General features: G+C 41.4%; 1 protein-coding gene across 2 annotated transcripts in view; it reads right to left on the bottom strand.

Annotated features, from left to right (window-relative positions):
• cerkl (CERK like autophagy regulator) overlaps positions 1-13,739 on the bottom strand; it is a 210,834-nt gene that overhangs the window by 74,021 nt on the left and 123,074 nt on the right. For both annotated transcript variants that reach the window (XM_072261766.1, XM_072261767.1), the window contains exon 5: positions 3,677-3,819. In XM_072261766.1, the coding sequence (XP_072117867.1) occupies positions 3,677-3,819 (143 nt within the window). The remainder of the gene's footprint in view (positions 1-3,676; positions 3,820-13,739) is intronic.

Below are 13,739 nucleotides of genomic sequence, written 5' to 3'. Positions count from 1 at the left end.
TTCAACACTAGTCTCCTTTAAGGTCCGAGGGAACACCCTGTCAGGTCTCGGGGATTTATCCACTTTAATTTTCCTCTATATGTTTCCTTTTTTTTCCTAAACTTGCAATATCGTTGTCATTCAACATTTCCAAAACTTGCCTTCTTATCTTATATCCTTAAAGGAAATTACTGGTCTCGAACTGTAACTGGTTGCCCTTTGAAGGACTCCCACACACCATGTGGATTCACCTTCAAGAAGCTGCTCTCTATTTCCTCTCTCCAGTTCCTGCTGTAGATTTTGTCATAATTGCCATTCCCCAATTTAGCACTTTCATCCAAGGACCAGACTCATCCTTATCACTAACCTTAAACTGAGTAATGATCACCACTCCATAAGCTAGTCCTCTTTAGGGGAATGGAGGTTGACAGGGTCAGTGGCTTTGAATTTCTTGACATCAACATATCAGAGGATCTGTCCTGATGCCAGCACATAATTGTCATCAGAAAGAAGGAACGAAAATGTCTCTACTTTCTTAGAACTTTACATGGATTTGGCATGTCACTAAAAACTTTGACAAACTTGTATACATGCACAGTGTGGAGTACCCAGCTGGTTGCATCACAGCCTGGTATGGAACCACTAATGCCCTGGAACAGTAAAGGCTACAGAAAGTGGGGGCCACTGTGCAGTCTATCACAGACAAAGCCCTCCCCACCATTGATTAAATTGATATAGAGAACTGCCACATTAAAGCAGCCTCTATCAAAGATCCCCACCACCCAGGTCACGCCCTCTTCTCACTACTACCATTGGGCAGGAGGTCCGGAAGGCTTAGATCACACACCACCAGGTTAAGGAACAGCTATTATCCTACAACCATCAGGCTCCTGAACCAGGATGGATAACTTCACTCACCTCTACTCTGAACAGATTCAACAACCTGTAGACTCACTTTAAGTGACTCTGAATATATCATGTTCTTAATGGACGAAGGGTCTCGGCCTGAAACGTCGACTGCACCTCTTCCTAGAGATGCTGCCTGGCCTGCTGCATTCACCAGCAACTTTTATGTGTGTTGCTTGAATTTCCAGCATCTGCAGATTTCCTGTTGTTTGTTGTTCATGTTCTTAATATTATTTTTAGTTACACATTTGCCTTCTTTTGCTATTGGTGTTTATCAACCTTTGGCTGTTTCTGTATAGTTTTTCATAAAATTCTATTGTATTTGTTCTTTCCTGAAAATGCCTGCAAGGGAGGGGGTATGGTAGCGTAGTAGTTAACACAATGCTTTACAGAACAGGTGACCCAGGTTCAATTCCCGCCACTGCCTGTACGGAGTTTGCATGTTCATGCGTTCTCCCTGTGACCACACGGGTTATCTCCGGGTTCCACAGTTTCCTCCCACAGTCCAAAGATGTACCAGTGGTAAAATGTCCTGTGATAAGACTTGGATTAAATTGGGGAATTCTGAGCGGCGCAGTTTGGAGGGCTGGAACTGCACTGTAACTCATTAAATAAATAATGAATCTCAGGGCTGTATATGGTTAATATTTACATACTTTTATAATAAATTTACTTTGACCTTTGATATGATGCTATCCTTAGGAGTTTGAAATGAAATAATCACTTCAAGGTTGCTGATTTTGCTTGCTAAATACTTGAGTGTATTTTTTGGATTTTGGGCTGCTGATTATGAAAATCACCATGAACTTTCCCTATCACATACATTTTTTTGTGGAAATCACCTGTGTTTGTTATTTCCATTTGTAATTCAAGTCAATTAAAATGTTGCCCTCGATGTAAGCTGAAAAGTTTTCTATCTTGTTCAGGTATGCCTGGGCATGCTTAGATAGGGTGAATGCCGCACAACAGGTTTCAGAAAATCTATAAAAGCATCAAGCACATGCCATTCTATGCATTGTGTTTACATAGATATCAGTTTGCAACCACGTTGATGCGTATAGCATATAGTGTGTACTCATAATAAAGTAATTGTATTTCAAGAGCATTTGTGATAGCAAAATGAACTCGCCAATGTTGCAACAACCTCGATACCTTCTGTTAAATATGTGGCAAGTATATGCTTAAATCTCAATGACGGTGCATGACTCTTTTTATTAAGAAAGCCTATGATCTCTACTTTGAATCTAAACTTGGCAACCAAGCCAAAGCCTAGTCTCCTCACAGTTATTGTGCAACACACACTGTCGATCTTAGAGATTGGTTCAGAGGTACTTGAAAGTCAATGCCATTCACTGTCCTGAATGATATGGCGAGAACAGAAGGATCATATGATAGACTGCTACTTCTGCCTGACTAGTGTGTCTGGTTTCTCTGTTAAAAACAGCAAATCCATTGAATACCATATGACGATAGTCTTCCAGTACCAAAGCCACCAGATACATGGAGTTAAGAGAAGGCAGACAAAGATGCCATGATGCACAAGCCAGGAATGGAAAACAACACTGATACAGAGTTAATCTGAATTAAATGATTTGATCGGAATCTTGGGTTTGTCAATGGCAAAAGCACAGTTACTGGGTTCAAGACTGCAAGGATGGAGTCTGCTGTCACCTGACACAAAAATTTTTGTGAACAATTTTGATATTTGAGATTGATATTTCCCAGAATAACTGATGTCAAGATTACAGAAAGCAATTTTGTTGGTCCACAAATCAAACTGGTCATCAATGACAGGCAATTCAAAGAACTTATAGTGCAACCAGAGAAAATCGCATGAATTTAAGGGTGTTGTTGAAAATTTTCATGGCAACTACAGAGCACAAACTACTTGCAGCTGGTTGACAACATGTTTCAAGCATACAAAATCATGAAGTGCAACATGTCACTAACGATTAACTTTCTCCATTGCCATTTAGACTTCTTCCCTGCAAATCGTGGTGCTGTTAGGATGAGCATGGTGAAAGATTTCACCAGGACATTGCAGTCACAGAGTAACAGTATCAAAACTACTGGAATCCATCAATGTTGGTTAATTTCTGTTGCACACTTAAGCAAGAAGCCTCAGACACTGAGTACAAGAAAATCATCAACAAAACATAATTAGCTTAGTTGAACTATTGCAGGGCATCAGTACCATTATGGAATTAATTGCATTATATTCAATAAAAGTTAATGTCTTGTCTCTCCAAATTCCTACATGATACATGTAGTCTGAAATTACATTTGTACTCAGCTTCAAGTAGTTTGTCACATACACAAAAATTTCTGAGGATGCAACATTTTCAAAAAAAAATTGCTGTCCAGTGTACTTTATGCAGTCTGATAACCTAATAAGATGGTTTCTGCAATATAGCATGAAAAATAAAATTATAATCTTATATTCTTCAAAGAGGCTCATAATAACAATGGAGTCTTTTAGGTAATTGTCAGATATAGAAACTAACAATAACAAAGACATACAGTGATTTTTAAAAAAGCTCTATTTGCCATTCCATAATAATCAATATTTATTATAGATCTTATAATCAATCATCTCCCAAAACATGCCTTTAATAACCTGTGCAACTGCATTCACAAACACACACACACTTGCACATGTGCAAACATACATGTATGTAAGCACTCACACCTCAATATAATAAATGTAGTCATTTAACTTAAATTATGGAAGGATGATAAACAGAATATGAACAGATGCATTTCCAGATGAGTCAGCACTTTGCAAGCCCACCTGCTGGTATTATGCCGAGAGGAAGTGGTGCTCTGACAGGCGTGAAGTTGGAATCCACGTCCTTCCCAGCATCAATCTGTGCTTGGAGCAGTAAGGCACGAGCAACCTCACTGGCAGTTCCATCACCACCCACGCACACCACTCTAAAAAGCAACAAACAAACCATAAGAAATTGTAGTAGAGGAATTATTATATTTCAGTTGAACAAGAAAGATTACACTTATAGAGGAATGCAACAAGAAATATGATAATTTTATGCATATTTAAATGAAATTTTGCCCAAGCTTTCAGTTGCACGTTACCTTATTTCTCCATCTCACTCCAACTCTGACCTCTTGTACTAAACTCCAATGTAAGGGAGGAATAACACACTTCTTGATTAGGTGCACATTTCTCATCCTTTCAGACTCACAGAATTCAACAATTCAGATAATTAGCATTCCTAGTTATTATCTCTCATATCAGCATTCAGTTTTTTGATAATTTCATATTACTCATATTCCCCTTTTCACACATTCTCCAAAATTATCTTTTGGTATTCATTAAAATCTTTCCAAACTTTCACTTGCCCTGTCACCCCTTTTATTATTAAACTGATCCTACTATCACCCTAACACTGATCTTGCATACTGACCTCATCATCTCTTCCCCCTCTTTTATGCATTTTAGCTCCTTTCCCGATAAAAGATTATCTGTCTGCTTTGCAGTAAATATTCAGCACTTTCCATTTAATTTCAGATTTCTAACATCTGCAGTATTTTCACTTAAATCCCTCAACAACTTCTTCAGCTCCTCCCACTTCCATTAAACCAAAGGTGTAGCCACTGGCACTCACATGGGCCCCAGCTATGCCTGCATTTTCATCGGCTACGTGGAACAGTCCCATGTTCCAAGCCTACACCAGCATTGTTCTCCAACTCTTCCTAGGCTACACTGATGACCGCATCGATGCTGTTTCCTGCACCCATACTGAACTTGTTGATTTCACCAACTTTGCCTCCAACTTCCACCCAGCCCTCAAATTTACCTGGTCTATTTCTAAGACCTTTCTCCCCTTTCTCGATCTCTCTGTCTCCATCTCTGGAAACAGTCTATCTACTGATACATTTATAAATCCACTGACTATCTGAACTATACCTCTTCCCAACTTGTCACTTGAAAAAAAAAGCCATTCCCTTCTCTGAGTTCCTCCGTCTCCACCACACCTGCTCTCAGGATGAGGCTTTTCATTCTATAAAAACTGAGATGCCCTCATTCTTCAAAGGAAGGGACTTCCCTTCCTCACCATCAATGCTGCCCGCACCTGCGTCTCTTCCATTTTGCACATATCTGCCCTCAACCTCATCCTCCTGCTGTCACACCAGGGATAGGGTTCTTCGTGCCCTCTCCTACCACCCCACTCGCCTCTGCATCCAGCACGTAATTCTCCATAACTTCCGACATCTCCAGTGGGATCCCACCACCAAGCACATCTTACCCTCCCCCCAATTTCTGCTCTCCGCAGGGATTGCTCCCAACTCCTTTGTCTACTCATCCTTCTCCATTGATCTCCCTCCTGGCACAGCGAGTACAGGCCCAGAGCCATCAAAGTCCCCTATACTTTAACCCTTTCATTCCCAGAATCATTCTCGTGGACCTCTTCTGGTCCCTCTCCAATTCCAGCACATCTCATCTTAGATAAGGGGCCCAAAATTGCTCACAATACCCCAAGTACAGTCTGACCAATGCCTTATAAATCATGCAATTTGTAAGAGTATCAATAAGATTTGGGTACTAAATATGTGGTTCAAAGACTGGAGTGGGAAAAGTATTTGAATTTGTGGGGCACTGGCACCAGTTTTGGGGAAGGAGGGAGCTGTTCTGATGGGAAGTGCTCTACTGCAGCCAGGATGGGAGTAGGGTCATGGCAAATCTCATAACCAGGGCTGTGGATAGGGCTTTAACTCAAATAGTAGGGGTTGGATTCAACAGACTGGAAAGGTACAGATAAAGTAAAAGGGAAGGAAATTCTTCTCCTTACAAGAGAGGTTACTGAAGTATCCAGAATAAATAAAGATAAAGTTTAGAAAGGGATAAGAACTTAACTTCAAGCAATATGGAGACAAATTTGAGAAGAGGGGTTGTGAGCACAGCGCTGAAGACGTATACTTGAGTATACCAAGTCCTCTATCAGATGTTTATGTATCCAGGTATACCACCAACTTGGGAAATGAACCATATGCTGCCATATTAGGGCGAAAACAATTGCCCAAAGAGCGGATAAAGCTTATTTTCAAGATGAAATTTACAATTAAAGCAAAACAGCTGTTGTTCAAATCCCAGTCTCCAGAATTTTATTTAAAATTTATACTAAATGTCATGATTCAATCTGCAGCAGTCTGAGGTAGGTTAACTTCAATATGCTATTTGCAGTTTGTTGATTTTCATTCCATGAGTGACTACTAATGAACCTTACAGCCACATATCAACTGTGAATCCTTTTATTTTGTCTTCAAAAACTATACATTGAGGTTTCATTGGCAATTCTTGCAGGTTTAGCAGCCTTAGAAATGGGTGCTCTTCATGCTGCTACAATATTGACAAATAAATCCTGGCTAAGTATTGAATAAACGGAGCTTTATTACCAACACAAGAGAAGAAATCAAAAGTGGAAAAAATGTAATTTTTTTCTGTCCTCACAAGTATAATATGGTGTATATTTACGAAGCTGAGTAAGATAAAAAAATTTTGGTATTCTGGGCCATATATATAGCTGTGCAACAAAAGTTCAAATTTAATTATCATTCAGCCATACATGAATACAGGCAAACAAAACAGCTTTCCTCCAGGGCCAAGGTGCTAAACACATTACCAACAGCACACAGCACCAATAGCACATATGGTGATGATTTCAGATAAAACGGTCACAATTGATGGCAAGGTACCCTGGTCAACTTGTTCTTTCACCAAGCAAACACCAGAGGGCAGCACCGAGCAGACATGGGCGAGCACCACCTCGGCAACCCCTGCCATCAATCTCACCAGTGAAGCAGTGAACTAGGCTTGCAGTATTCTACGTTACCAATGACCAACATGGTCTTGTGATCGTAAAAAAGACTTACATGCATCTGTGATTGGATCCGGAGTGACCACCCATCCGAGCATTCTGCCATCTTACCGGAAGGATTTTATATATATATAAAACAACATATGCCAGTGATATTAAACCTGATTCTGATTCTAGTGTGTGGCGTGAATTATTCTTTCTGACATTACTTTCTGTATCTATAACTTAAGTAAAGAGATCTCAGTGTCATACTGTATATTGGTATGATGCAGATTCTCAGGTTTGCCAGCACACCTGGTGAATAAAAGTAATTAACAGTAATACTAATTACTGGGTAGATCTCATCTGCCTAGTCTGCCAGAGTTGACTTTGCATGCTAGGACAGGCACATCCCTATCTCACTAGCCAATCCCTTTTCTCAGTTCCTTTACTCCACATCTGTTCGCATAATGAGGTTTTCCTTTCCAGGACATTGGAGATGTCCTCATTCTTTAATGTATGGGGTTTCCCTTCCTCCACCACTGATGCTGCCCTCATCCACATCTCCTCTATTTCCTGAACATCCACACTCACCCCTATCTTCCTGCTGGCTTAGCATGGATAGAGTTCCTCTTACCCCCACCTCCCAGCCCATCAGCCTACGCATCTAATTCATCATTCTCAGCATCGTCTGTCTTCTTTAACTGGACCCTACCACCAAACACATCTTTAGCTCTCCCCACCCCCCCCACCACCCACTCTCTACCTTCTGCAGGGACTGCTGCCTCCCTGATTCCCTTGTTCATTCATTCCTCCCCACTAATCTCCCTCCTGACACTTATCCCTGCAAGAGGCAGAACCGCTACACCTGCCCATTCACCCCCTCTTTCACCTCCATTCAGAGCCTCAAACAGTCCTTCTAGATGAGGCAACATTTCACATGTGAATCTGTTGGAGGTCTTCTACTGTAACCGATGCTCCCAGTGCAACCTGCTCTACTTTGATGAGACCCAATGTAGATTGGAGGTCTGCTTTGTCGAGCACCTCAGCTCCATTCACGAAATGCAGAACTTCCCAGTGATCGGATTTTTCAATTCCTATCCCCATTTCTGTTCCAACATGCCAGTCCATGGTCTACTCTTGTGCCACGATGAGGCCAGTCAGCTTAGAGAAACAACACATCATCTTCTATCCAAGTATCCTCCAACTGATGGTATAAACATTGATTTCTCTGACTTCTAGTAATTTTTACTTCACCTCCCCCATCCCTCTTCTTCATTTCCCACTTTGGCCTCTGAGCTCTTCTCCTCACCTGCCAATCACCTCCCCCGGTGACCCTCTTCCTTCCCTTTCTCCCACTTTTCTCCCCTATTAGATTCCTTCTTCTCCAGCCCTTTCCCATTTATCACCTCCTAGCTTCTTCCCCCTCCCCACCGCCCCTGGCTTCACCTATCACCTTCTAGCGTTCTCCCCCCACCTTCCTACTCTGGTGTCTCCTCCCTTTCCTTTCCAGTCCTGATGAGGGGTCCTGGCCCAAAACATAAACACAGACGCTGCCTGAGCTGCTGAATTCCTCCAACATGTCGTGTGTGCTGCAGAGGCAGACTGTGTAAGGAAAATATACAAGAACATATAGGATCCATGTAAGGCAGAACAAAGATGAAGCAATGTCTTGTTATTTGACAGTTGAATTCACTGATGAATAAATATTAAGACACTTGAAAAATGTTAAGTGCTTTAAATATGAAAAAATCTTGTAAAAAAAGAATTTGCATTTCATAAAATTTTAGCATGATATAACCAATGGGGCCACTCAGTCTGTTATGTTTTTGCCTGTTTTTTGAAACTGTTCAGTTAATCAGAACTGAAATTCAGCAGAGTTCCACTAATTTTACAAGTAAAGTCGATGTTTCAGGCCGAGACCATCTCCAATATGATCCCACCACCAAGCACATCTTTCCCTCCCCCACACTTTCTGCTTTCCTCAGGGATTGCTCCTTACTCGACTCCCTTGTCCGCTCGCCCCTCCCATCACTTAACCTTGCAAGCAGAACAAGCACTACACTAGTCAGGGTCCCAAACAGTCCTTCCAGGTGAGGCGACATTTCACCTGTAAGTCTGCTGGGGTCATATACTGTGGCCGGTGCTTCTGGTGTGGCCTTCTGTATTTCGGTGAGACTCAACGTAGATTGGGAGACCACTTCGCAGAGCACCTATGCTCTGTCCGCCTGAAAAAGTGCGTTCTCCCAGTGGCCACCCATTTTAATTCCACTTCCCATTCCAATATGTCAATCCATGTTGAGATAAGGCCACATTCAGTTTGGAGGAACAACACCTTATATTCCGGCCAGGTAGCCTCCAACATGATGGCATGAACATTGATCTCTCAAACTTACAGTAATACACCCCCCCCCCACACACCTTCACCATTCCCCATTCCCTTTTCCCTCTCTCACCTTATCTCCTTGCCCAACCGTTGCCTCCATCTGGTGCTCCTCCCCTCTTTTCTTTCTTCCATGGCCTTCTATCAGACTCCTCCAACCCTGTATCTCCTTCAGCAATCAACTTCCCAGCTCTTTACTTCATCCCTCACCCTTCAGGTGTCACCTATCACCTTGTGTTTCTCTCTCCCCTTCCCCCACTTTTAAATTTACTCTTCAACTTTTTTTCTCCAGTCCTGCCAAAGGTTCTCGGTCCAAAACATTGATTGTGCGCTTTTCCATAGATATTGCCTGGCCTGCTGAGCTCCCCCAGTGTTATGTGTCTGTTGCTTGGATTCCCAGCTTCTGCAGATTTTTTCTTGTTTGTCATTCCAAATTACAACATATTTGTAACATTACTCCTTGCATCTCCTTCGCCATTTTTTGAAAATTTTGTACTCAATGCTTGCCAACACTTTCTGCACTAAAAGCAGTGTTTCCTAATTCACACAAGTCATCAATCTAGCATCTATTTCATCATTTCTATCAGTCTCCTGTACTTAAAGCTCTGCTCTTGCTGTTTCATGTAACTGTAGCTTTTCAATCAATTTATTAAGTCTCTTCAGTGACTTCCACAAGTCCTTGACATCTCTTTTACATTTTCACACTTGCAATTTCTATTTCCACGACCACACTAACCCTAATCTTATAATCACTATTTTCCAAATGCTTCCCACATAAATTTTATGCTCATATATATTTCCAGCAATGCTTCCTTTTTGGACACGGAACATTGAGGTGGAAAGGGTGAGCAGCTTCAAGTTCCTGGGTATCAACCTTCCAGAGGATCTATCTTGGGCCCAGCACATTGATGCAATCACAAAGAAGGCATGAAGTGGCTATACATCATTACAAATTTGAGGAGCTTCTGAATGGTTACACCACACCCTGGAGACTCCAATGCACAAGACCAGAAGACTCAGGCAGCTCCAACGTGGGTACTACCCTCCCAACCATCAAGGACATGTTCAAAAGGCAATGCCCCAAGAAGGTGGCACCCATCATTAAGGACTCTTACCATCCGAGACACACCCTCTTCTAGGGAGGAGGTACAGGGGCTTGAAGACCCAGACACAAACTTTCAGGTTTGGAATGATTCCCTGAATACCTCATATTCATGTTTTGCACTATTTATTTATCATAACTAGTCATGTTTATGCCTTGCACTGTACTGCTCCCACAACAATTGTCACAATGTACAGTATATCAGTAGTGATAAACTTATTCTGATGATTCTGATTCTGAGTATGGAGGCAGGAGTAAGTTATCTGTCCATGAGGACCAGTTAATAAGATTATGGCCAATCCTATAGCTGAATTCCACATTCCCATATGATCGCTGAAATATTCAGTTCAAAGTTTAAAATTTATTACCAAAGTACAGATATGTCACCATATACAGCTCTGAGATTCGTTTTCTTGAAGCATGCGTAGTAAATCCAAGAAACACAACAGAATCAATGAAAGACCGCACCCAGCAGGATGGACAAACAACCTATGTCCAAAAGAAAACAACCTGTGCAAATAAAATAATAATTAATTAATAAGCAATAAATATTGAGAGCATGAGATGAAGAGCCCTTGAAAGTGAGCTCATAGGTTGTGAAAATATTTTGGTGATGGGGCAAGTGAAGTTATCCCCTCTGGTTCAGGAGCCTGATGGTTGAGAGGCAATAACTGCTCCTGAACCTGGTGGGGTGGGTTCTGAGCCTCCTGTACCTTCTTCTTGATGGCAGCAGCGAGAAGGAAGCATGCAAAGATTTACATCTTTTATGAAAAAACACCTCACTCTTAATTATCCACTGAAATAGCCCGAGACTATACCTTCTAGTTCTAGTTTTGTGAGGTGAAGAAAACAGTTGTCACCATCCACTCTATCAAAAGGTTTCCTATCAATAGATGAGGTCATTTTGGCTAATTGAGAGAATAATGGCTCACCAGGCAATCCCACTATCCTTTTCCACATTCCCATAAATTCCCTCAGATTCTACCAAGCATGTACAGTCTGAAGCAATTTACAGTGACTAATCTTCACTTCCCTGGAATGAGGGAGGAAACCAGTACACCTGGTGAAAGTGTTGTGTAGCCACAGGAAAATGTATGAATTTCACACAATGACAAGTTCATCATATAGCACTCTAGGCCCAATGATGTTGAGAACAACAGCATTGCTGTGGCCAAATGAATCATCAATTGAACCAAGACCACTGTCATCAGCCATCTCATATCCCAGCCAGAACTTCTGAAAAGCAACTCGGCAGTAGTGCATGGTGGTGCAGGGTTGGGAAAGAGGGGTTTGAAAAGCAACAGAGGGCCTAGAGAAAAATCGGTGGAGGTAGGGGCATGCATGCAGAGAGGAAGAGGAATGCCAATGGAAATACGTAGCAGAAATTGTAGGGGGGAGGAGGTATAAAGGTTCATGGGACAACTGGATGGAGGTTGTTGGGCCAAAGATACATTGAAGGCAAAAATGTTGTGACGAACTGAGCCATCGCAAGGTGGTGGATGAACAAGGAGTGAACTGACAACGTGTGAGAATGCATACATATTCATAGTCATTGATATGTGTCTGTTAATAAAAGAAAATCTTCTCTCCAGTCATCTCAGATGACCTTGTCACTGAACCACAACTTGCTCCATCAAGCCCATGTGATAACTGGTAATAACTACCCAAATTAAACAGCTAATTCCACTCTTCCCAATAAGAGGTCATGACCAGCAATATCTGTACTCATTGCAGACAGCCCTTGGAGGACATCAGAACCCTATTCCACCATCAGAGACTGGGAACAGAAGCATTTTTAAGACACAATAGGCAGAAGTTGGCCAACTCAAAGAACATGAAGGACAAACCAGTAAAATAATGATGCCTTCATGGAGTGGACTTAGCTGTCAAAAATGAGATGATTTGGTGTCTCACTGACTCTTCCTGCAGGATATTTAGAAGTACCAAAAGTCTCAAAAAGATTTTGGGATGACATTGAAATAGTAAAGTCCATTTGAAACAACACACCCATCTCAATCTAGTCACCTATTTCATCATACCCCTCTTGCCCTACCTGTGACAGATTCTTTAAGTCACAGATTTCCCTCATTAGCTACCTTAAAGTCAGCTTCAATCCTGAGGCACTGCCTATGAACTGCAATTACAGGTAGCTTTTCCTTACTTCTATAATCTGACTGCATGCAATATTAGCCATAAAACAAGTGCTTATAATATTTAAAGAAACATTACCGAATTTATAATTAACACATTTTAAGGCAAAAAACAAGGAAAACTGGTGGGGGAAAAATTACAATGTTGTCAAAAAAGTAACCCCAATACAGGTTTCCCCCACCTGTGTCTGCCTGCCTCGATGTCGAAGGTCGAGGTTCGTCGTCTGCTGTGGAAGGCTTGCTTGACCTCTAGCCTCGCACATTTTTCTATCATACAGTTCTTTCTAAACCATCTTGCAAATATGCCCTAAACTGACGTACCCTTTCAAAATTAAAGTCGTACTTTATCATTGCAGCGAAAATCTCACGCAGTTGCTTCACATTCAGTTCCTGGACAATTTCACTTTTGGTCCGTTCGCTACTGCATTCGGTTTTGATTGTTATCCTTTCTTCTTCCAATTGCAACAGCTCTTCATCTATCAGCTCTTGGTCATGGGATGCCAAAACCTCTTCAACATCATGTTCGTCAGCTTCCACAAACCAAACTCACTTTGTCCTTAGTTCATTCACCATGATCGAAACGCTGAATTATGTCTAGTTTTAAGCTAAATGTAACACCCTTACGAATCCTTTCAGGCTTTTCCGATACCTTAGAACTCATCTTGCTAACGGCTGCTCACAGACACGTGTTTAAGCAATGCTGGTGAGAATGCAATTCCGAATCCAGGGGGGAGCAGCTGCTCGGAGCACGCGCTGCTTTTTTTTGCGCACTGCCTTTTATCGCATGCTGTTTTTTTTCGCCCGCTGCATTTTTTCGTAACAGTGAAAACTCCTTCTATTAGCGAAAACAGGGAACTAATGTAGGTCTTTCGTAACAGTGAGGTTTCGTAAAGCGAACGTTGGAAAAGCCGGGGACACCTGTAACTGAGAAATTTTCATTATTCAGCACAAGGAGAAACGCTGATAAAAAAGGACAAACAAAATACAAGCTATGAACAACCGAAAAGAACTATAAGAATATTAGCATTGCATTAATTGATAGCTTTAAAGGCAACAAACCCCAAGGTCTTGATAACCTGCATCTTAGAGAAAGCATGTAATTAATATAATACATGCGGTGAAATATTTGCAGAAGATCTTGGAAAAGGTGTCACAGGAGGGGTTACTTAGAACATAATGATAATATACAGGCATGAATTGAAAGTTGATTCATAAACAGAAAACAAAAGGCAGAAATTAAACAGGGCATTTATAGGTTAGGAGAATAGAACTAGTGGGGTGCTGCTGGAAATGATGCCCGGGTCTCAGCTGCTCACATTCTATATCAATGGTTTGAAAAAGAGGATCAGATGTACTATATTCCAATTTGTTGATGAAACATAGCTGGATAGAAATATGAAATG

The sequence above is a fragment of the Mobula birostris genome, chromosome 6, assembly GCF_030028105.1.
Source record: "Mobula birostris isolate sMobBir1 chromosome 6, sMobBir1.hap1, whole genome shotgun sequence".
NCBI classification, from domain to species: Eukaryota; Metazoa; Chordata; class Chondrichthyes; order Myliobatiformes; family Myliobatidae; genus Mobula; species Mobula birostris.
The sequence above is the reverse complement of the archived record's forward strand: the minus strand, read 5'-3'. Positions and strand labels throughout refer to the sequence as shown.